The 22987-nt window shown below is 54.1% G+C and overlaps 2 protein-coding genes across 6 annotated transcripts in view; one reads left to right on the top strand and one right to left on the bottom strand.

Annotated features, from left to right (window-relative positions):
* RTN3 (reticulon 3) overlaps window positions 1–8249 on the top strand; it is a 39209-nt gene extending 30960 nt beyond the window's left edge. For all 5 annotated transcript variants that reach the window (XM_038411674.2, XM_043519743.1, XM_038411671.2 and 2 more), the window contains 6 exons: window positions 899–1106; window positions 2651–2789; window positions 3313–3382; window positions 4018–4064; window positions 4451–4509; window positions 6275–8249. In XM_038411674.2, coding sequence (XP_038267602.1) covers window positions 899–1106; window positions 2651–2789; window positions 3313–3382; window positions 4018–4064; window positions 4451–4509; window positions 6275–6320 — 569 coding nt within the window. In that variant the 3' untranslated portion in view covers window positions 6321–8249. The remainder of the gene's footprint in view (window positions 1–898; window positions 1107–2650; window positions 2790–3312; window positions 3383–4017; window positions 4065–4450; window positions 4510–6274) is intronic.
* Window positions 8250–10864: 2615 nt separating this feature from the next.
* ZFTA (zinc finger translocation associated) lies at window positions 10865–22288 on the bottom strand. Its single transcript, XM_038410271.2, has 5 exons — window positions 22006–22288; window positions 20634–21098; window positions 16939–17334; window positions 16164–16589; window positions 10865–14978 (listed from the first exon to the last, which is right to left on the bottom strand). The coding sequence occupies exons 1-5, from the start codon at window positions 22070–22072 to the stop codon at window positions 14449–14451; spliced, it is 1884 nt and encodes a 627-aa protein (XP_038266199.1). The 5' UTR covers window positions 22073–22288; the 3' UTR covers window positions 10865–14448.
* Window positions 22289–22987: the final 699 nt, after the last annotated feature.

Raw genomic sequence — 22987 nt, 5'->3', positions numbered from 1 at the left:
CATTCGGGTGACCCCCTCCGTCATATTTCTTGGTGCATCACTGCGTGGCCTTGCTCTTTAACCCTCCAGCAAAATCGGAATGCTGTGTTGCAATATCCAAACCATTCCAGGGCCTTTGAGGCACAGGGCTGACTTCTTGGCACATTCAGGCTTTGAAGAAATGGATGTGATGGAAGGGAAAGGCCCTTCCTCAAACACAAATCTGCGGTGATAAAGGAAAGGCTCTCCATGCAAACTTATATGCTGTTTTTAAAGACTTGATTTTAATCTGTCACTGTGACTGACAAGCAGGCATTTTCCTGCTCAGACTGTGTATCATGACAGCTTACTCTGGACAGTCCTACTTCTCTGACAGGGTAACGTTGCCTAATAGGAGCAGAGGATGGGAGGTTCCCAACTGTGCTGCTAATATTGCAGAGTGACTTCACAAAAACTGCTTAACGTTGCCACTTCCGGGGTGTGAAGCAAGGCTCATACTTGCTTCTCTCCAGTGGGGCCGAGTGTTTGAAAGCTAAGAGAATTCTGCATTGGGGTTTTTTCCACTTGTCTGGCTTTGAGCCCATCCCCTGTGTTCTGTGAGATATGTTATATGGAGACTGATTACCTGGTGCTAAAGAAACACTAGTTGAAAGGATTTTCCCTCTTGGCTTCCTTAAGGAAGCATACACCTGCTTAATTTTACATATCTGCAAATGCATTCATGACTATGATTGGGCCTCTGGCCCTGTTGTCCATAGTGTATAGTGTAAGGGAACCTATGCTATAGGCCAATAAAGCTACATCAGAGTGAGGATTACTTAACAAGGGCCTGTGCTGGATCCCCCACGGTCTAGCACTCTCCACTGCTCTGTTACCCCGCCTCCATAACTTCCCCTTGTTTTGTCCCTTTCCTCGACAGTGCACGATCTGATCTTCTGGCGGGATGTGAAGAAGACAGGCTTTGTCTTTGGCACGTCACTGATTATGCTGCTGTCTCTGGCCGCCTTCAGCGTCATCAGCGTGGTTTCTTACCTCATCCTGGCGCTGCTGTCAGTCACCATCAGCTTTAGAGTCTACAAGTCTGTCATCCAAGCCGTACAGAAGTCTGAAGAGGGACATCCATTCAAGTGAGCCAATCTTTTGTTCTTGGAGGTGTGGCCGTTGGATAGCCCTTCCAGTTACATAGCTAACTGGAATGACTTGCCCTGAGCTCTTTAGCATGTGGTAGCACTGGTATAGTGAAAATAGGAGCAAGATAGGTCACACGATAGCATGTTCCCTTCTGCTCTTCTGGTTAATCTGTATCCTGTGCCAGGAGAGTGATTGCTCTGCAGTTCATGAGCTAGGTACCATCCCACCCCACCAGAATCATTGCACATAATGGAGTGACTTTGTGATACTAGCTGTCTGTGCCCCCTGCTGTAGTAAGGGCTTCTAGCAGCATCCTGATTGTTATACACACAGCAAGCTTTAGTGGGGGCAACAAAACTACTTAAACGTAAACTTGTTGGGGCAGGGACTGCCTTGTAATGTGTATGTATAGTGGGGTCACAATCCTGACTTGCAGTCCCTTGTGGCTACCATAATCAGGCAAATGGTATAGGGCTTATCTAAACCTGAAAATTAATCTGAAATAAAATCGGATGTGAATTTGAAGCAGATTAGGAACAGTTAATTTGGAATTTTGGAAGTGGATTAAGATCATTTGGAGTAAAGTGCTTTTATTCCAGAATAAGAGCATCCATGCAGGTAGCTAATCAGGAGTAGTTCCCCATGTAGACAAGCCCTTACTTTGCCAGTGGTTGCAGCAGAGAAGATTCCCAAACTAATTGGAGGAACCTATGGCTTTAGAACCCAAACAGTGGTGATGTCCGTATTATCCATTTTATATCATTGTGGAACTTAGAAGCTCCAGCCAGGCTGGGCCCCCTTCTAGATGCTGTACAAACATTACATGACTGCCCTTGCCCCAGAGTTGACAATTTGTGATCTCCTCTCTCACAAACACCTCTCAACATCAATATTCATGTCAAGGCCACAGTGAAGGGGTCTGTGCATAAACAATGTGAATGTCCACATCCTCCAGAGAAGAAGTAACTGGATTGGATCCACACAATTCTGGAGATTCACCGTACTGGAATGTTCTTCCACACTAATCCTGCTGATGGCACTTCAAATGTGGCAGGCGCTTCCAAAGCAAGTGTAAATGTGTTTGAAGACCTGTCCTTCCCTCAGTTATCACTCAGGATGATGCCGTCTCAGTTCCCCACCACTGCCCTATGTGGTTCTTGTAGCAAGTGTAACAGGTTTGAACTTCCAGAGTCAAATCCCAAAGAATTTTCCCTTTCCTTCTGGCTGTGGGGCCTGCTCAGTGTTGTTCTCTGCTCCTAGTGGAAGGCATTGGAAGGAGCCAGTCCATTGGGGCTTCTTACCTTATTAGTCCTCTCTGAGTAACAAAGCCCTGGACATATCATCTTTGGGGTTTAAACTTGAGATCTCTGAATCTAAAAGGATGAGGCTCTACTGCCTGAGCTAAAGGATTCATTAGCCCATAAGCAATAGCACACTCCTCTACCTCTGCGCATGATTTGGCACTGAGGGCAGGGGGAAAATCATACTGTTAGCACAGGGCTGACGTCTCTCATTGAGTGCAACTCTCTTGTTTTTCCAGAGCCTACCTGGACCTCGATATCACACTCTCTTCAGAGGCCTTCCACAACTACGTGAATGATGCAATGGTGCATGTCAACCGAGCTCTCAAACTCATCATCCGCCTCTTCCTGGTAGAGGACCTGGTGGATTCCCTGAAGGTTAGTGGGGGGGATTCCCTGGTGGCAGGTGGTATTGTTGGGCAGTGACTCTTCAGGAGGGAAGCCTGGCTCTGGTGATACCTGTCTTGGGAATCTTCCTTAGAGAGGGTACTTTCCTTAGAGCTCTGCAGCCCAAGCTAAATTCTGGACAGATCTGAAGTGGGAAAATAGCACCACAAACAGATGAACCAGAGATCGGTGGGACAGGCCATTGCCTGAGGAAGATAGTTGGTGAAATAATATTAGGAATTTGTATTACAGCGCCAAGGAGCCCCAGTCATGGGCCAGGTTTTGTGCTAGGTGCTGTACACACACAACGGATATTCCCTGCCCCAAAGAGTTTAGAATCCAAGTGTTGCTGTGACCTTTCTAATAAAACAGAACTTGATGCCAAGGTGCCCAGATCAGCATACAGTGACTGGTGCTTTAACGTGGCACCGATCTAACCTGCATGGAGGCAGGTCAGCGCCGCTGAGCAGCGTGGCTGTGTCCCCTTAACAGAACTCCACTGTTCCCTTCGCAGCTGGCAGTTGTCATGTGGCTGATGACGTACGTCGGGGCTGTGTTCAATGGGATCACCCTCCTCATTCTTGGTAAGCGAGCGGCCAGAGTTCAAGAAGGCAATGGGCCTCTGTGCAGTGGGGGCATTTCCTGGGTCTAACATGGACTTCAAAGGCTAGGCATTGGGAGCCATTGCATCAGCTTCTAGTTTGTCCATCCCTAACCAATGAACCTCTGTTTAATCCCTTAGTTCTCTTAGGGGCAGGGACTAGCAGTTAGGAGACCAGGGTTCTACTCTGCTATGGGGTTGCTGAGCACCCCTCAACATTTACTAATGGGTATTAAGGAGCCAAAAGGATGGCCAAGTGGTTGGCACACTAGGTTGGAACCTAGGAGAACCAGGTTCAATTCCCTGCTCTGGCACAGATATCGTGTGACCTTGGGCAAGTCACTTGGTCTCTGTGTCTTTTACCCATTTGTAAAACGGGCATAAACAGCACTGCCTTGCCTCGAGGATGCTGGGAGGATAGATCTATTAGAGATTGCGAGGGGCAGAAGTAAAGAGGGCATATAAATACCATAGATAGAACCCTGTTCTGATGCTGACTGCATTGCAGTAATTCTTTGGAAGCAACAGTGCTGCACCTTACACAAGGCAGTATGTTTCCATGGGCAGCCAGAGTACAAAGAGCTATTGTCTTCCCAGTGACCTGTCTGTCTCTTGCAGGAGAATTGCTGATTTTCGGTATTCCAGTTGTCTATGAGAAATATAAGGTGAGTCATCACAATCTCCAGCCACAGGCATCGTTTAGCAGCTTGTTTAGCTAGCAGATGCCTGAGGCACTGGAGCCTCCTCCAAACACTGTAAAAATACCCTGCAATGGACTTTGTCAGAATTCCATGTGATGCATGTGAATTTAAGGCAGTAGCTCTGTCAGAAGAGAAATGCAGACTTATCAGGAGTCTCCATGGTCCTAGCTAAAGTTTGTTATGCTAAGTTGGTAGCTATGTTACAGAGGTCAGGTTGATTGTAATGGCCCCATCTGGCCTTAAAAGGTAAACTGAGGCAGCCATTCAGAGAACTATGAAGGGAAGCACTACTGCTGTCTGTTGGATACACTTCCCCTTCCAGCTGTCCTAACCCATTGGTTCTTCCTTAGACACAGATCGATCACTATGTTGGAATCGCCCGGGACCAGACTAAGTCGATTATTGCAAAGTGAGTCCACTTCACGCTTCTCTAAAAACCCCACTATCAAAATAGCACCTTCCCTGTCACCTGAGAGCCAGGAGTCCCGGGCAGAGGACTCATCCTCTCCTGAGGATTGGACCTTCTGTCCGTAAGCTGCTAGTATAGTGGGGCTTCTAGGTGCAGCAGTACTGGCCCCATCAGAACTGGACGTAGCTGTTGTGAATGAGCCTTGACTGAGAGGCATTGCTAGTAGGGGTTGGGGTGCACATGATCTGCTGACTTCATATGGACCATGCAAGTTCATTGTCTCTTCAAACTGCTCTTGGCTAGTAAGGCTTCCTTGGAGGCAAGTAGCATAGACCTACCACAGTGGGGAGAGGCACCCCTCCTGCTGGCCCCAGCGTGGACCTGTCCCGGACTTCCTGTGGCTCAGGGAGAGGAGCCCCTGGCCCAGCCTAGGCCCACCAGAGCCACTGGTGAGAGGAGCCCCTCCCTTAGCCCAGCCCAGCTGGAGCTTGCTTCTGCAATTGGGGAGAGGCGCCTCTCCCTTGGCCCTGATCTGCTGCCATGAGAGAGGGCGGGTGGGAGTCCTCTCTCCTCACTGCAGCCCTGGGGCAGCCTGCATCCCAAATCCCTCATCCCTGGCCCCACCCCAGAGTCCACCCCGCCTCTCGCACCCCAACCCTCTGCCCCAGCTCTGAGCCCCCTCCCACACCCCAAACCCCTTGGCCCCACTCCCATCACATGAATTTTGTTATGTGCACCAATATGGAGGTGATGTGTCACACATCACCTCCATATTGGTGCACATAACAAAATTCACTCCGCACATGGACATAAAAAATTAGAGGGAACTCTGCTGGTGAGCCTTGCTTCCTACTGCAGAAGAGAAGCAACTCTGCTGGACGTGTTGGTGGTTGGCACAGTGGTTACAGCTACTGGGCCTGTTTCCATCTGACACTCTAGGTCGGGGTGGCCAAACTTACTGACCCTCTGATAATCTTCATAACCTCAAGAGCCGGGAGCACCTCCCGGGGCTCAGACCTTCAGCCCTGCAGCAGGGGTTGGGGCTTGAGATTTCGGCCCCGTGGAAGGCCCCTGCCAAGGCTCGAGGCCCCAGCAGGCCCACCCCGCGGGGCTGAAATTCAGAGCCCTACCAGAGGGCAGAAGCCCTGAGCTCCCCTCCCCACCAGTCTGTTAAGTGGAGAAGGGGGGCTTCAGGAGCCACACTTGAACTGTAAAAGAGCCGCATATGGCTCACAAACCGTAGTCTGGCCACTTCTGCTTTAAATGCCTGATTGCCATTGACTTGTAGGGGGAGTTGGACACTTTGCAAATCCCTCTCTTAGTTGCATTCCAGTAGCTCCCAGTGTAGGGCCCCACTGCGCTCGTCCTTGTGTACATACATGCGACTGTTCCAGCCCCAAAAGCTTACAGTCTAGTCTGATTCTCCCACAGCTTCCATGAGCGCTAAATTCTTTCATAAGCCCTTGAGCCAAGAGCGTTTGGGGCACGAGATGCTCTTCAGAACAGGTGCTGAACAGAAAGGAGAGAGCCACAGGGATGGTCCTCAGTAAATCTACTGCAGTGACAACCCAGTCATGTCTGCAGAGAGAGAACCCACTACCTCAAAGCATGGGTGCAAGCTGCCTGAGCCAAAGTCTTCGGACCAGTATCTTGTAGCCTCATAAACATCTTGCATGATCCAACCACTAGCCTGTCATAAGTTAATGAGCATCCAGCTGACCTCTTGGCCCTTAAAACTCACCCTCTCCCCCTTCTTTTCCTGTAGGATCCAAGCAAAACTTCCAGGAATGGTGAAGAAAAAGCCAGAATAAGCTGGGGGGTGGGCAGCCCCAGGATCCAGCCATTACTAAACTCCATGCGATAGTTATAACCATTGTTACTTGTACCTATGAAGGAACATGCTGAGTCAGCTTGAGCCTGCATTCCAAGCGTTTCTTGTTATTATTTGGCATTTGCTTTTCTAAGCCTAGAATTAGGCTCAGAACATGCACCAGACTAAAGGAGACCTGGCGTCAAAGTCATTAGGGGAGGCCTCAGCACAGCCAAACGATTGTAAGGGTCTTGTCCCTGATCGCAGGGAACCCAATGCTGCTCTGAACACTGGCTCCTCTTCGGTTCCCAGCCTCCAATGAGGGCAGGGTGGCCAAACGCTTTCCTGCCTGCCAAGGGGAATCGCTGCAGGGAGACATCCCTCTTTCCCTCTCATTGGCTTCCCGCACTTCCACAGAGCGGTGCTCTGTATTCCCTGCTCCCAAAATACTCTCCCAGCTAGCTCCTTGGTGGTCAGGGACTTGTACTGAAAGGGGTGGGGTGGGAAGTCCAGGAAAGTGCCCCCTCAACCTTGCTGATCGAAAGGGGAGTTTGTACCCCTACGTGACATCAGTTCTGTGCTTTAGTCTGGTTCATCCCTTTCCTCTCGAGTTCCTGCAACGTGCTCCCCACCCCTCTCCCAGATTTTACCTTTTATTTCTTACTATGAGATGAAAATGTCTGTATCTGCTGTACACTGCTGTAAACTTGTGTAGAGGAAAAAACAACATCCCTCAACCCCCTCACCCCCTGCCGAACTCTGCATGTGACTCCGCTGCTGTCATAACCCCCATCTCAGCCCTCGGAGGGCGGGTGACCACTGAGAGCTGAACTACTGAGACAGTGCCACGTGCTGCCTTGTCCACTTGCCATCCTGGCAGCAGGGAGCAAAGGTCCATTTGAACGCCAGCTGGGTGCAGAAATGGTACTTAACACTCGAGTGTGCAGAATAGTTTTAGAGCAGCGTATTTCACAATTTGTATATTTTGTACACTCTTAACTCTCTGAACTTTATTTGAAGGTAGCTTTGAGTTTCCTCTGGTCAGAAGGAGTCAGTCTTTAACCAGTCTGCTGCGCCCCGGTGCAAGGTGGCAGCGCTAAGAGACCTAGACCAAAAGCCCACCTCTGTTGCTTTTTCCAGGGGGAAAGGGGAGGCACTGCTAGCAGGAGTGGAAGGAAAACGCCCAGTGGATGAATGAGCCATTCAGCATTTGGGCTCAAGGGGGCGAGGGGGATTCTCACCTCCCTCAGGTCAGTTTAGTGTGGCAGGGAGAAGGGAAGCTTTGGCTTCATTTTAGCACAGCATCTGCTAATGGAGATGGGGATTCTGAGCCCTGCAAGGCAGCGTTTACCCAAAAAATACAACTCTGCTTTTGAACTGAGCCCAACTGACTCAAAGCCTAGATGCATGGTAGTCTATTATAGGGACTATGCTCCCAGGTCTGAGAAGCTGGGCCACCTTTTCTTCCTCCCAAGCAAAGCTTGTGGGGATGAGTGCAGGGAATTCAAAGCCTCTTTGCTCCTGCCCTGGTCTTTTCTCAGCATCACCGCAACAAACCACATTCTCTGCTTTCCCCAGTGGAAACTGCACTGATTGTCCTGCCCCGACTTCTTTCCACCCCTTCCCCAGGATCTCTTCTGCACTGGAAACTGTCGGCCCAGCTCTTATGTCTGTTCTGTTACTGCTGTTGTGAGATGCGTTGAACAGATCATTGTGCCAGGCAATTTGTTTTTTTTAAAAGAGAACATGTAGACAAAAAATTGGAAACAAACTACTAATGAAGCTCTCTGTGTGTGCGTGTGTGTGTGTGTGTGTGTGCGTGTGTGTGCGTGCAGCATAAATTACAGTAGTGCCCCGGGAGCTGATCAACCCAGTTCCTGTCAAACTGCAAATGATGTGGTATTAATAAAAAGAACACTATGGACAGGTCCCCGATGGCTTCGTTTCCTGTGTCAGTCGTCTTGCGAAGTTGTCAAGGGGTAGATGATGGGTGGGATGGAGTTAGCTTCAGCAGCTGGGATACTCGAGCCATCTGCATTCCCCATGGCTCACCTGTCATTGGGGGAGCAGAGCATTAGGCATGGGGAGCTGTTCTGACTCTTCCACTGTCTCTGTTGATGTCAGGGTCTCGGGCCTTCTCTTCAGGCTGAGCCATTGAGTACCTTATCTTAAAAGCTTTTGGGCTGAGGATCGTGATTGACACCTCCGCTCCTCAGGCCCGTTCCATCATCAAGCTAAACCTCATCTCTGCAGGCAAGTATTAGTGGTCAGTCTGAGACTCCTATGAAAAGATGGCAACACAGACATACTGCCTGGCGCAATAGCTGTGTGGTATTTTGAAGTTGCCATTGAACTATAAACACTCACTCACCTCATCCACCACTTTAAGTGACTGTTTCTACCCCTGTTTGGTTAGCTCAGGGCACCAACCTAACTCAGTTGGAGAGGAATCCAAACTCATCTCAGGCTCTTGAATCAATTTTGAAGTGTGTCTGCACTGAGGTGTAGCAGTGAATGATTAAATCTGTTTTTACGCCCATTTAATTCACCTGGCTTAGGAAGAAACTAACCATTTTTAAGACAGCTAAAGTGACTAAGAGCATCTGCGCTAGACCAGGTGTTCGATCAATGCACAAAACTCTGCAGTTGAACCATTTAGTTATTCTTCTGAATGTTCCTCTTTTCCCTAAAGAGTTATAATTGACTCCAACTCCTAAAGCAAGGATCTTGCAGACTTAAGTGGTGGAGAAGCACTGGCAGTAGGGTTTTGGGGGTTTTTTTAGGCAGTAACACGGTGAATTAATGCATTTAAAAACTGCATCATTTGAAAGGCTTTATTTAACATGTTTACAAAACATATGCATATAAAAAACATACTGATGCAAAACACCTTTTCACAAGGACCACATACAAATATTCCAATACTGTCACTAAAGTGTAACATAGGCATATAAATATAATTCATAACAACATTTACATGGTAGCTACAAGGAGCAAGTTGCTCTCTGGAAGGGAGGAAGGGGTGGTGTATAAAAACATTTCACTCGAAACCACTCAGGCTTCAGGTAAGTCTTAACTGAGATGATTGTAACGTCAAGATGGGAACAGCTAAGTCCGTAACTCATGATGCCAACCTGCCACCTGGTTTCTGCAATGTCATTCTTGGTAAGGAAGATTGAGATTTGACTCAAGCTGCTATGCTCCCTACACCTGGAAAATTCTGGAAAGCGTGAGGCCTCTCAGCTGGGCTACCTACTTCCTACACTGGCAAGTGTGACTGCTCCTATGCCTGGTGACCTACCATCTTAGTGGTACCTACACTGGTAAGATACAAAAACCTAAACAGATGGCAGCTACCACTCACTATAGATTTCACATGGGAGTCTGGAACTGGCTTTGCTGGACTTCCCTGCAGCACAAAGCAATGGAGACAATGGCAAAATGTCCTAACTTGGCATATCTTTGTATGTTAAGAACCCACCTTCCCTGCTCTCCAGAGCAGGGTATATACAGAGTTGGAATGGAAGAAGGGAAGCGCAAGAAGATGGCTCTGAACACCATCTGTGCAACAACTTCGGAACCACAAAGACTCCCCTTGGATAACCACTTCCAACACATCAGGTGTGATCGCTAGAGCATGCTCTGAGATGCTGGAGCTAGCACTAAAACCAAGGTAAGAATCTACAAGCAAAATGCCTCCAGAGTGCAGGCAGCTTCTGAGGCCAGAGGGCGAGGCTGCGGCTCCTGTGAAAAAGCAGGCCCGTGCCATGGGACAGGGACTTGGTGTCACTTGGTGTTATCCATAAAGGCCCGGAATGTTCTGGTGGGATCCTTAACTTGTGTCTTCCACCCTCCCAGCAAGCCTGCTGTGTGGGGTAAGGGATTCTTGGGCTCACAGTCCTGCTTTGCTCTTCAGGCCTCTACCTTGGGGCTGAAGAGCTGCTGGACCTCCATTTGTGGCTGGAGGGGGGCCTGCATGAATGGGCCCTAGTGCTGCTGCTGTCCAGACATACACAAGGGAGCACAGCCCCCCACCCACCTCACTTCCCATGTGCACAGAGGAAGCGTGATTACACAAAGGCAGCTCTTGAACACTAGCTACCCAAGAGGAACCTCTCACTAGCCCTGACAGCTTTGCAGGAAAGAGCCATTCAGTCTAGAATGCCAGAAGCTGGGTATTTCTATCAGCTGCCTGATGCTCCTACCTTCCCATCGCTACACCCAGCTCTTAATAGCTCAGGCAGGGCCAACTGCTGGCTGGAGCCCAAAGCTAGCCTTGAAAGGAGGGAGTTGCCATGGGGCAGTAAAAGCGAGGCTTGGGGTAGTGCTGTTAAATTTGCATCAGACTCGCCACTTTACCCCTGCCAACTCTGGGCTGCAGCACAGATGGGCTGGGAGGAGGAAGACCTGCCCGTTCTCAGCTGAGAGCTGGGTGGGGAGAGGAGCGCTCAGCTGTAGGAAATTCTGCACCACCCCTCACTATGGCTGGTTTCCACTCTTCACAGCTTTACAGGAGTGTCCCCTGCAATAGGGGATATTCGTTTGGGGAGGGGGGGGTGTTTAGCAGCAGATCCAGCCCTGCATGATGGGCTCTAGATAATAACTTGCCAACTCTGCCCCCTTCCAGTGTCATAGCCTGAGGTGGGTTTCTCCTTGGGGTAGAATGAGGCCTTGTTTCTATCCGCAGTACACTTCCCGCCCCCCCCTCCCGCAGCTAAGGTGACTCTGCTATAACATCTAAGCATCTAAACATCTTTTTTGTCTAGATTATGCAGCATGGATCAGAACCAGAGGCCTGTTGGGCCCCATCTAGCAATGGGCCCAGCTAGGCTGCCCCCCCCCTCCCCCCATGCTCCCAGATCAGACCAGTGGGCCCTCTCTACCCTCAAATATCCATCCAACCCTACAGCCCATCAGCTGGAACCGTTCATCTAAAATACCATTTGATCTGAGCCACCCCCAAATCTTTAATGGATTTATCATCCCTCCTCCCCCCATGAGGCAGAGCAGTGCTATTAGCCCCATTGTAGAGAGAGGGACACTGAGGCACTGAGCCTAAGTGACTTCCCCAAGGAAGCACAGGAAGCTTATGGGAGACCTGGGTTCATTCTCTGCTCCCCTAAGTCTGAGGTTAGCACCCTAATTCATGCAGCTGCTCGGAGATGGAGCCTCCAAGGGGGCTGTCCCGGTGCACTTTGAAGAGGTGGCCTGCTTAAGAACCCATCACTTTGGAGCCTGGGCGCATGTGAGCAGAGCTGCCCCAGCACAAGGGGCGAGCTGCTGTGTCTGAGAGAGCAGAAAGGGAGTCCCCCTCCTTCCCCAGCCTAGAGATGACACATGGGGGGAAGCACTGAAAGATTTCCAAATATAGATGGTTAGAGCAGTATGAGCAAAACTGAATGGCTCCAGTGCCTTGGAGGAGAAGTGAGAGGGGCAGCAGAGAGGGGTTGGTGGTGTAATCCCAGGGCTCCCACACATGCTCTAAGGTAACTCTCTACCCCTTTGCTAAGGAGGGAGGGTGCACTAGTGTGGATCAGCAGCTGGCTCAGTAACCCTGCTCAGAGCAGGCTAGGAGCAAGGGTGCAAGTAACAAGTGGTTGCTGGTGGATTTGTCTCCATTGGATCTCCCAGCCCCTGGAGTTGCAAGGTTGGGCCATCTTCCAGAAAGCCCTTCCATGCCTCAGTTTCCCCCTTGTAAACTGGGAGCCACTTAATGTCCCTGAAGGCAGCAGGGAGGGGCACATTTGCTGGTATTTGCAAAGCAGCAGTTGGAACAGGCCCCACTGTGCTCAATGTATAGCAGCACCACATTCTCGGCCGCCAGCAGAAGCAGCCTTGGCGGGCAGGGGAGGTGATGGCAGCGTTGCCCTTGTCTCTCTATGGCAGTCAGGGTCCAGCTGCTCCAGCCTGCCAAGGGTTTGCCAGGAGCTTTCATCCTGCATCAGACCAATGACCCTATGGGGCCGGGCCTCCCTGCCCCAGCTCAGACCAAAGGGCCCATCGCAGCCAGTGTCCCCCTCCTCCCCCCCACATTACAACAAATAGGCCCATCTAGCCCAGTATCCCATTGCCAGCCCACATTAGAGACAGAGGCAGGTCCATGCGACAGTGCCCCAGGCACCTACATCAATCCTCATCCCCATCACTGGGGAGAGGGGGGCCAGTACAGAGCAAAGAACGAAGGGGAGGGATCGCTGCCACTCAACAGATGTTGCCCCTGCATGGTGGAGGGCTACAGGGCTATTGGCCACACATAGGGCAGCTGGGAGCTTAGGACAGGACACTTGTGAAGCCTGGCAGATGGAGCAGAGAAGGACCCATCCTTTCCTAGCTGGCAGTGGGGGCGAGGGCACCTGGGGCAGATCCAACCCTGACCTGAGATCAGCTGCGTGGAAGCCAGCAGGGGCTATGCCAATTCACAGCAGTTGCCGCTCTGCCCCATCAAATCGGCATCTGGGAGACCCCCGAGCCAAGATGTTTCTGGGGAACTAGCACAGAGAGATATCTGCTCCCCCATGCATAAGATGGGCCTAGTGGTTAGAGCACTGGTCAGTAGGAGACCTGGGTTCAATTCCCTGCTCTGCCCCACACCTTCTGGGGGACCCTGAGCAAGTCGCTAAGCTGCTCTTGGCCTCAGTTTTCCCATCTATACATTTGGGGTGGTAGCAAAGAGTGTGGATCTCAGCTTCTACTACTGTCTGTCTTTGCATGGCAGCTGTCCCTACCACTAGCTGATGGTGGAATCAGAAGTATCTTAACTTCCCATAGGGCAGAAGTCCCCAAACTGTGGGGTGCACCCACCCCATGGAGGCAAGGAGGAACGTTTGGGCAGTGCAGCAGGTCCAGGCCAGCCCCCACAGGGGGCAGGGAAGAAGTGTCACCCAGCCCCACCCTGCCCCCAGCTCTTCTCCACCCCCAGCCACAGCTCCAGCCCCGTCCCCAGCCAGGAGCCCAGCTATTGGCCCCCACCATTGCCCAGCTGTGGCTCTGCTCCTGCCCCCAGTCCCACCCCCAGCTGCGGCCCAGCCTCGACCCCCTTACCCCCATCTGAGGCCCCCCAGCTGTGGCCTTGCTCCAGCGCTTGAAATTCCAGCCCACATGGCTCAAGGCAGGGACCCTGCTTCCCTACTTTACACGAGTTGGAAGTGAGTGCAAAACGCTGCTTTCCAGTTGGGCAGCTGTCCATGCGCGATGGGGGCCAAGGACTCGCATAAGCAGCACTGCTTGGCATTCGGTGGGGGCGTTACTTACCAGGGCCCCCTGGTGCTGGCAGGGGAGGGTCAGTTTAACTTCAGCCCAAGGAAGGTTCTTAGGATGTTGCATCTAGATGAGGTACGGTGACTCTGGCGGCTAATTAAGCTAATAAACATGACTGCAAAGGCCAGTCTAGACTCTCCACAGAGGGTGGCACTTTCCCTGAAGTGGGTGGGGGAAAGGAAGCATTGGGGTTACATCCAATTAGCTCTGAGGGACATGGATTCCAGCCTGCACCTGTGCCAGGAAGAGGCTGCTGGAGTGAAACCCTGCAGCTGGGGCTGAGGGCCAGGAGGAGATGGGCCCCATTCAGAGGCCAGACAGGAACTGGGGGAGGCTGGGATTTGGCAGCAGCAGCTTTTCAAACCAGCTACCCTGGGGGCCAGGAAGAGTCCCAGGAGGGGTCTGGAACTAGCCCCTTAAATAGAGCAGCTTCCCCCATGCTCACTAGTGCCTGCCCCAGGCAGGGAGATGATTCCATCCCTTTCCCCAATCCCCATGTCTTGCAAACGCCCTCTCTCACCGGCTCGCTGAGCAGCTGGGTTCCAGCCCCATGCGCCCTCAGCCCCAAAACCCCATTTCTGTGCCATCCCCAGCTCAGATGGTGGGGGGATTAAAAGCTATAGGGGGCCATGTGAAGCCCTTTCCCCCACCCCCAAGTTTGGGCTATGGAGTATCAGTGCGTGAGGAGCAGATGTATCAGGGTGGGGGTAGGGGAAGGTGCTGTGTAGTTCCTGGGACAATGTCCATAGCATGGGTGGGTGTAGAACCCCCTATCCTGCTCCCAAACGAGCCCCCTGAGCAAGGGGTGTCTGTCCATAGCCTGGACCCCCCACCCCTGCTCCAAAGAGTCAAGATGGAGTCCTGTCCATCAACTATGCTGTGCTGGTGGGTGGGGCACAGGCCAACTCTGCCTCTTCCCCAGCAGCAGGAGTGGCCTGGAGGAAGGGGAGGGGCTTAACCTCAGACTCCTCCCCCAGGGCAGGCTCATAGCGCAGCGTGGTCTCATTGTAGGCCTCCAGGATGGTCTGCCGCTCCTCTGGGGTGAAGTCCAAGGAGAAGGGATGCACCTGCAGGATGTGGCGCTTGATGGTGCTCACCTTGAGGGTGGCAAGCGCCCCCCCGCACACCATGCACACCAGACCGTGCCGCCTGCCATCGTAGTCCATCAGGTACTCCACGCGCCAGTGCAGCTGGTAGTTCCGCCGCTGCTCCCGCCGCGGTGCAGGTGCCGGGCCCAGTTGGGGGCCAGCTGTGGAGTCAGGGGGGCTCTGTGGGGTAGATGGGGGCGTCCCCTCCACCAACACACACTCATCCTCCTCTTCCTCTTCCCCCTCTGCAAGCAGTTGCACGTCCTCATCCACCTCCTCGGGGCTTGATGGCTGCAAAGGATTCTGGGAGTCTCCTGGAAAAGCGACAGAGCAAGGTCAAGTCAAGCTAAGTACTGTGCTTGGCCCCCCTGGCCCCACCCCCCCACACACACACTGCACAGATTTAGGCCTCATTCCTACATCCCTGGGCATGATGGAATTGCTGACCCTGTGGTTCCACAACAGAGCTCCAGGGCCCTGCCCCGATGGCTCAGCGATCACAGCACAGCTGGGGTACGTGGCACATCCCACCTCCCTCCCCATGGAAGGGGGAATTAGCCCAGCTGCAGTGTGTGGTGGGGGTGGGGGGGGGTGTCTCTAGAGCACTGCTTCTGAGCCAGCCTGACTGCAAGGGGGAGGGGACATTCACCTATGGTGCTGTTCTGATCCAGCCCAGACGCAGGGCCTCTTGGACACTGGTTCCAATCCAGCTTGGCTCTGCGTGGGGGAGGGGCCTCTCCGGTGCTGATTCTGATCCAGTCCTTTTAAGAGCTGGTTTGGAAGAAGCCAGTGCTCAAACACGTCCTGGGGTGGGCCAGGCACACAGCTTCTCTGCTGGTGACTTGGGGTTATTTGTGTAGGTGCTGCTGGGTGCAAGGCCACCCACTACCAACAGGGAGGCTCATCGCTGAGTGCAATGCTTCCTGCTGCCACTAGGGGGACCTGTTGCGCTCCTGGAGGATGCAATACCCCGGGGCTACTGTGGGGGACACACAGCAGGAGGGGCTGCAGGGTGCAGTACCACCTGCTGACACCAGGTGGGGCTCTGGTCCTTGCAGCACATGCACTGTAGGTAGCCTAGGGAGGCAGACCAGGGCTGTTACTGTTCTGATTACAGGGTTTCTGCATGTGGTCCCAGCTGCATCTACTCCCTGCAGCCCTAGCACTTGCTTTGGACACGAGGCACCCCCTGGCATCTTCCCTGGGGAAGGGAGTCCCCAGCAGCCCTGCCCCCATCTGACCCATCACCCTGTCCCTGGCTACTCTGAGACAGCCAAACAGCCCTGGATCCTCTTTGCTTGTCCCTTTCCCCATGAGACACTAGCAGCAGTTCCCCCTACCCGAATTGCCCAGGGCTGGATGGCAGAGTGTGGCCCTCAGCTTCCGCCCTATGGAACACCCCAGTGCCCAGGGCTGGATGGCAAGACTTGCTCCTCAGCTTCTCAAGTACCCATGGGAAGGCCAGCAGCTTGCTGGCCCCAGCCCCAACCCCCATTCACCTGAGGCCTGCTCTGGCAGGGGTGCCCCCATCTCCACCAGCTGGGCGACCTTGCGGTTCCACTCCTCCACGATCAGGGCTTTGACCTGGTGGCTGAGCAGGGTGGAGTCAGGGTGCCGCTGGCGGATGTGGCGTTTGATGGTGCTCATCTTGAGGGTGGCCAGTGCTCCCCCACACACCATGCACACCAGCCCGTGCCGCTCGCCGTGGTAGTCCATCAGGTACTCCAGCCGCCAGTGCTCCTGGAAATGGCGCCGATGGTCCTTACCCCGCAGTGGCCCCCCCGCATCCAGCTCCCATGGCGCCACAGGCTCCTCCTTGGCCCAGCTCCCCAGAGAGCTGCTCTCCTCTGGCTCTGGGGCAGCTGTTGCTGAACATGGCTCAGGGGCCTCACCGCTAAGGTCCCCAGGGGAGGGGGCATCAGGCTCTAGGGAGAAATAGGGGTCAAGACAGAGGTGCTGGGTGGTGTTCACATGTGGGTGCCCCATAGGCTCAGACCGATTGTCCCACAACAGCACAGACAGACTCTGCTCCCACCCCCATCCCCACAGATCCCCCTCACAAATGCCCTCCCCATCACAGGTTAGGACTGCCCCCACCTGTGACACATGCTGTTACCCCAGCCCACCCCCTCAGAGGAGACACAGGAGAGGGCATGTTCCCCTCACCCACAGGCTCCCCAGCCCTCACCCCAGTCCCTCCAGCCTCCCCCCCACCGACCCCAGGCCCCCCGTTCACAAGGGGGTCCCCTCACCCTGGTCTCCCTGCCCCCTCACCTGCAGGGCGCTCCTCCTGCGGCGCCCAGCCCTTGCCAGCGGCCAGCACCAGGGCGCGGGAGTTCCAGGCCTCCAGGATGGCGCCCTTCTCAGCGGGGCTGAAGGCGAGCGAGGCGGGGTGAGCCTGCAGCACGTGGCGCTTGATGTCGTCCAGGTTGAGGCTGGGCAGCCCGCGCCCACACATCATACAGCGCAGCCGGTTGCCCTGGGCATCATAATCCATGAGGAACTCTGCCTGGAACCAGCTCTGCAGGGACTCACGCACATAGCGCTCCAGCCGGCGGGCGCTGGGCGATACCTTTCTGCCCCCGACCGCCGGCCGCCGGGCAGCCCCCCGGGGGGATGAGCATGGGGCACGGCGCCGACGCCGGAACCCGCCCCCTGCCAACAGCGTCCCTGGGGGAGACAGACAGGTCAGCGCCCTGCACCCCCCTAACCCTGACCCCAGCCCCTGGGCAAGATGGGCATGGGGCACAGGCTATATCCGCCCCTGCCAACGGTGCCCCTGGAGGAGCCAGAGAAGGGGTAGTGCCACAGATACCCCTAACCCTTCCTGCCTAACCCTGAACCCCGGCTCTCCTACATACTCCTCCTCCTCAGCCCCCCTGAGAGATGGACATAGAGATGCGTCAGTCATCCCCCAGTTCCCCATCCCCTGCCATGCCCTTACCCTCCCAGTAACCCCCAGCTGCTAGCTGCCCCCCCATCACAAATGGGAGGGCGCCACATGGGCTCGCACCAGGGCAGAGTGGAGCATCCTCTACAGGGGAAGGGCCTTAGCTGCCCAACAAGAAAGGTGCCTGGGGCACGGGGGAGTGCCAGGTCCCTGGTGCTAGTGGGGATTTGGGCAAGGTGGACTCCCCAAGTGGTGCGGGGAGAGAGTCCTCACTGAGACCCAGGTGCCCCCAGAGACTGGAGGAGGGATTTCTAGAGTGGGGGTGCACGCCTGTGGACGAGGCTTTCTTCCGGCAACTCATGGAAGTTACTAGATCGCAGGCCCTGGCTCTCATGGGAGCCTTCAATCACCCTGATATCCGCTGGGAGAGCAATACAGCAGTGCACAGACAATCCAGGAAGTTTTTGGAAAGTGTAGGGGACAATTTCCTGGTGCAAGTGCTGGAGGAACCAACTAGGGGCAGAGCTCTTCTTGACCTGCTGCTCACAAACTGGGAAGAATTAGTAGGGGAAGCAAAAGTGGATGGGAACCTAGGAGGCAGTGACCATGAGATGGTCAAGTTCAGGATCCTGACACAAGGAAGAAAGGAAAGCAGCAGAATACGGACCCTGGACTTCAGAAAAGCAGACTTTGACTCCCTCAGGGAACTAATGGGCAGGATCCCCTGGGAGAATAACATGAGGGGGAAAGGAGTCCAGGAGAGCTGGCTGTATTTTAAAGAACCCTTATTGAGGTTACAGGGACAAACCATCCCGATGTGTAGAAAGAATAGTAAATATGGCAGGCGACCAGCTTGGCTTAACAGTGAAATCCTTGCTGATCTTAAACACACAAAAAAAAGCTTACAAGAAGTGGAAGATTGGACAAATGACCAGGGAGGAGTATAAAAATATTGCTCAGGCATGCAGGAGTGAAATCAGGAAGGCCAAATCACACTTGGAGTTGCAGCTAGCAAGAGATGTTAAGAGTAACAAGAAGGGTTTCTTCAGGTATGTTAGCAACAAGAAGAAAGTCAAGGAAAGTGCGGGCCCTGTACTGAATGAGGGAGGCAGCCTAGTGACAGAGGATGTGCAAAAAGCTAATGTACTCAATGCTTTTTTTGCCTAATGTCTTCACGAACAAGGTCAGCTCCCAGACTACTGCACTGGGCAGCACAGCATGGGGAGGAGGTGACCAGCCCTCTGTGGAGAAAGAAGTGGTTCGGGACTATTTAGAAAAGTTGGACAAACACAAGTTCATGGGGCCGGATGCGCTGCATCCGAGAGTGCTAAAGGAGTTGGCGGATGTGATTGCAGAACCATTGGCCATTATCTTTGAAAACTCATGGCGATCGGGGGAGGTCCCGGATGACTGGAAAAAGGCTAATGTAGTTCCCTCTTTTAAAAAAAAGGGAAGGAGGAGGATCTGGGGAACTACAGCCAGTCAGCCTCACCTCAGTCCCTGGAAAAATCTTGGAGCAGGTCCTCAAGGAATCAATTCTGAAGCACTTAGAGGAGAGGAAAGTGATCAGGAACAGTCAGCATGGATTCACCCAAGGCAAGTCACGCCTGACTAATCTAATTGCCTTCTATGACGAGATAACTGGATGTGGACGTGGGGAAAGCAGTGGACGTGTTATTCCTTGACTTTAGCAAAGCTTTTGACACAGTCTCCCACAGTATTCTTGCCAGCAAGTTAAAGAAGTATGGGCTGGATGAATGGACTATAAGGTGGATAGAAAGCTGGCTAGATTGTCGGACTCAACGGTAGTGATCAATGGCTCCATGTCTAGTTGGCAGCCGGTATCAAGCTGAGTGCCCCAAGGATCGGTCCTGGGAACAGTTTTGTTCAATATCTTCATTAATGATCTGGAGGATAGCGTGGATTGCATCATCAGTAAGTTTGCAGATGACACTAAACTGGGAGGAGTGGTAGAAACGCTGGAGGGTAGGGATAGGATACAGAGGGACCTAGACAAATTAGAGGATTGGGCCAAAAGAAATCTGATGAGGTTCAACAAGGACAAGTGCAGAGTCCTGCACTTAGGCTGGAAGAATCCCATGCACTGCTACAGACTAGGGACCAAATGGCTAGGCAGCAGTTCTGCAGAAAAGGACCTAGGGGTTACAGTAAACGAGAAGCTGGATATGAGTCAACAGTGTGCCCTTGTTGCCAAGAAGGCCAATGGTATTTTGGGATGTATAAGTAGGGGCATTGCCAGCAGATCGAGGGATGTGATCGTTCCCCTCTATTTGACATTGGTGAGGCCTCAGCTGGAGTACTGTGTCCAATTTTGGGTCCCACACTACAAGAAGGATGTGAAAAAATTGGAAAATGTCCAGTGGAGGGCAACAAAAATGATTAGGGGACTGAAACACATGATTTATGAGGAGAGGCTGAGGGAACTGAGATTGTTTAGTCTGCGGAAGAGAAGAATGAGGGGGGATTTGATAGCTGCTTTCAACTACCTGAAAGGGGGTTCCAAAGAGGATGGATCTAGGCTGTTCTCAATGGTAGCAGATGACAGAATGAGGAGTAATGATCTCAAGTTGCAATGGGGGAGGTTTAGGTTGGATATTAGGAAAAACTTTTTCACTAGGAGGGTGGTGAAGCACTGGAATGCGTTACTTAGGGACATGTTGGAATCTCCTTCCTTGGAAGTTCTTAAGGTCAGGATTGACAAAGCCCTGGCTGGGATGATTTAGTTGGGGATTGGTCCTGCTTTGAGCAGGGGGTTGGACTAGATGATCTCTGAGGTCCCTTCCAACCCTGATATTCTATGATAGGAAAGGTGGGGAGATACCTGGGAAGGGTGTCCAGGGAATGCGGGTGCCAGGAATTGAGGAATGGGCCAGAGTATTCAGGGGAGGGGTGTCTAGGAGGGGGATGGGTGCTCAGAGGAGGGGGTTGCCTAGGGCAGTGGAGGAGTGCTGGGGGCGCAGAGGTGCAGGGGGATGAGTGTTCAGAGATGGGGATGCGCAGGAACAGTGGGGAGGACTGCATGGTGGGGGGTGCCTGGGGCATAGGACTTGTGCCCTACCTTGTGCTCCCTGCAGGCTGTCAGGTGCCTGGGCGGGGTCTCCGTGCCCCTCAGACTCCCCGTCCAGCCCGAGATGGGCGTCCCAGCTCTGGATGATGACCTGCTTCTCACGGGGGCCCCAGCCCCCAGAGTAGGGGTGCTTCTGGCGGATGTGACGCTTGATGGTGCTCAGCTTGAGGGTGGCCAGGGCACTGCCACACACCATGCAGATCATGCCATGCCGTGCTGGGTTGAAGTCCATCAGGTACTCAGCCCGCCAGTGCTCGTGATAATAGCGCCGATGGTCCCGCCCGGGGATTCGGCTCTTTCCAGGCCGAGATGCCCGCTCCTCACAGTGATCTGAGTACTTTCGCCCCCCTGAGGCCATCAGGGGGTGATCCTTGGGGGTCCCCCATGCCAGGGACCCCCCTAGCATCAACTCAGGGGCCTCAGTGCCGCCGGAGTTGTCCTGGCTTGGGGATTCCCCTGGTGAAACAGACCACAAGGGCAGGGATGTGTGAGAATGTAGCCTGGGCATCTGGGCAGGAGCACATGCACGGGAAGATGGGTTTCATGTGGGGACTGAGGGGGCAGCAGCAGAGCTGTGGGGGGAGCCCAGGGCTGGGATGGCCAGGGGCTGCAGGTGGGGATTGAGGGGCATTGGCAGAGCTCTGTACACTGTTTGGGGATGTTGTCCTTTTATGTCCTCGGAAGAGAAGGGCCTCTTGCCCCTTTAAAAGACCTAGAGGGACAAGGGGTGAGGGATCACCCTGAACTTCCGTGCCCCTACCCAAAAGAGGGAAGCCCAGTGACCAGAGCGGTCCATGCCCTTTTAGACCCCATCAAAGGGCATGACCGTCCTGCCCCTTTAAGAGCTAAGGCTTGAGAGCTCAACGGGGAGAGGTTACTGCCCCTTTAAGTCCCCAGCACAAACGTGGGTGCACCCTCCCCTTTAAATGCCCTAGAGACACCTTTAGGGCCCCAGGATAAAAGGGATGGATGGAGGAGCTTACTCCTTTAAGAGACCTGAGGGGAGGGGAGGGAAGCAGGGGACAAGAACGCTGACCAATAAGACGGGGTGGGGGTCTTAAAGCGGCAGTGGGAGTGGACAGTGACGGCGGGAGACCTGCTCTGTAAGGGCTGTGTGTCTTTAAGGAAGGGGGTCTTAAAGGGGCACAGGGGGAGCAGGAGAGAGGATTCGTTCCCTATAAAATGGGGGGCTTGCTGCTTTAATGGAGGGGGCGAGAGTCTTAAAGGGACCGGGGGGGGGTCCTGAGGCTTCAAAGTGCCATTGGAGGGAGTCTTAAAGGGGCCGTCACCCCCACCCGGGTGCCCTGGGCGTTTGCTCTCCCCAGGGCCGGCAGGGGGCGCCAGCCGCCCCCTTTGTTCTCACCTGCCTCCGGGTCCAGGGGCTCCCGTTTGACGGGGCGGCGGGGGGGAGGGGAGGGAGGCGGCTCCATCCCTCTGTCCGTGCGTCCGTCAGCACCCGCCCCCCTCCGGCCGCCTGTCCATCCGCGCCGGGGCCGCGGGGCAGGCTCGGGGCTACCGCAGAGCCCTGCCCGCGCGGGGAGGGGGCTGCCGGGCTCCGAACGGCGGCTGCGGCCGAGCCAGGCTGCTCCGGCCGGGGTGGGGATTCCTGCCTGGGGCCCCTGGGGCTCCTTTAAGGGCTCCTGGGTAAATTTAAAGGGGCCGCGCTCTATTTCTGCAGCGTGGGGGGGAGGAGATGGGGTCACCCCCCGGCTCTCATCCGTCGTCCCCCGCGACTCTGAGTCCCCTCCCCAGCCCTGGAGAGGGGAGCGAGGACTCAAGGCAGGGACTGGGATATGGGGGGCATCTGGGATATATGGAGTAGAAGGCTGGGATATAAGGGGGCTCCGATGTTATTAGCAGCCCCAGTTCTCACACCCCCAACGCGACTCTGAGTCTCCAACCCAGGAGTGGGGAAGCTGAGCTGTAAGGGGGCGTTTGCGATACACTGAACTGCCCCAGGTCTCTGCTATTCCCCATCAATGCACCGCCCAGTTCTAACACCGAGCGGTGCGCTCCCTGCAGCCTCCCGTTACCCTGATGGAGAGGGGGTGTTGGGAGCGACTATACCCCATGCAGCACAGAGGGCCCCCGCACGAAACCTCTGACCCCCCCACGTTGGCTCCCACTCCACGGGCATCCCCAGTGCCATCCCCACACTATCTCACTGCTCCCACGCCCATCCACTACAGAATCCCCCATACGTGTGCTGGGGGTGGGGTTCTGCCCCCATGGAATCCCGTCCCTTATAAAATCCCCTCCCCCTCCTCGTTCCTGAGGGGCAGGATTCAATCCCTGCAGAATTCCCCTTCGCTCTGCTCGGGGAGCAAAGCCCAGCAAATATAAAT

Source organism: Dermochelys coriacea, chromosome 7 (assembly GCF_009764565.3).
Source record: "Dermochelys coriacea isolate rDerCor1 chromosome 7, rDerCor1.pri.v4, whole genome shotgun sequence".
Lineage (NCBI taxonomy): Eukaryota > Metazoa > Chordata > Testudines > Dermochelyidae > Dermochelys > Dermochelys coriacea.
The sequence above is the reverse complement of the archived record's forward strand: the minus strand, read 5'-3'. Positions and strand labels throughout refer to the sequence as shown.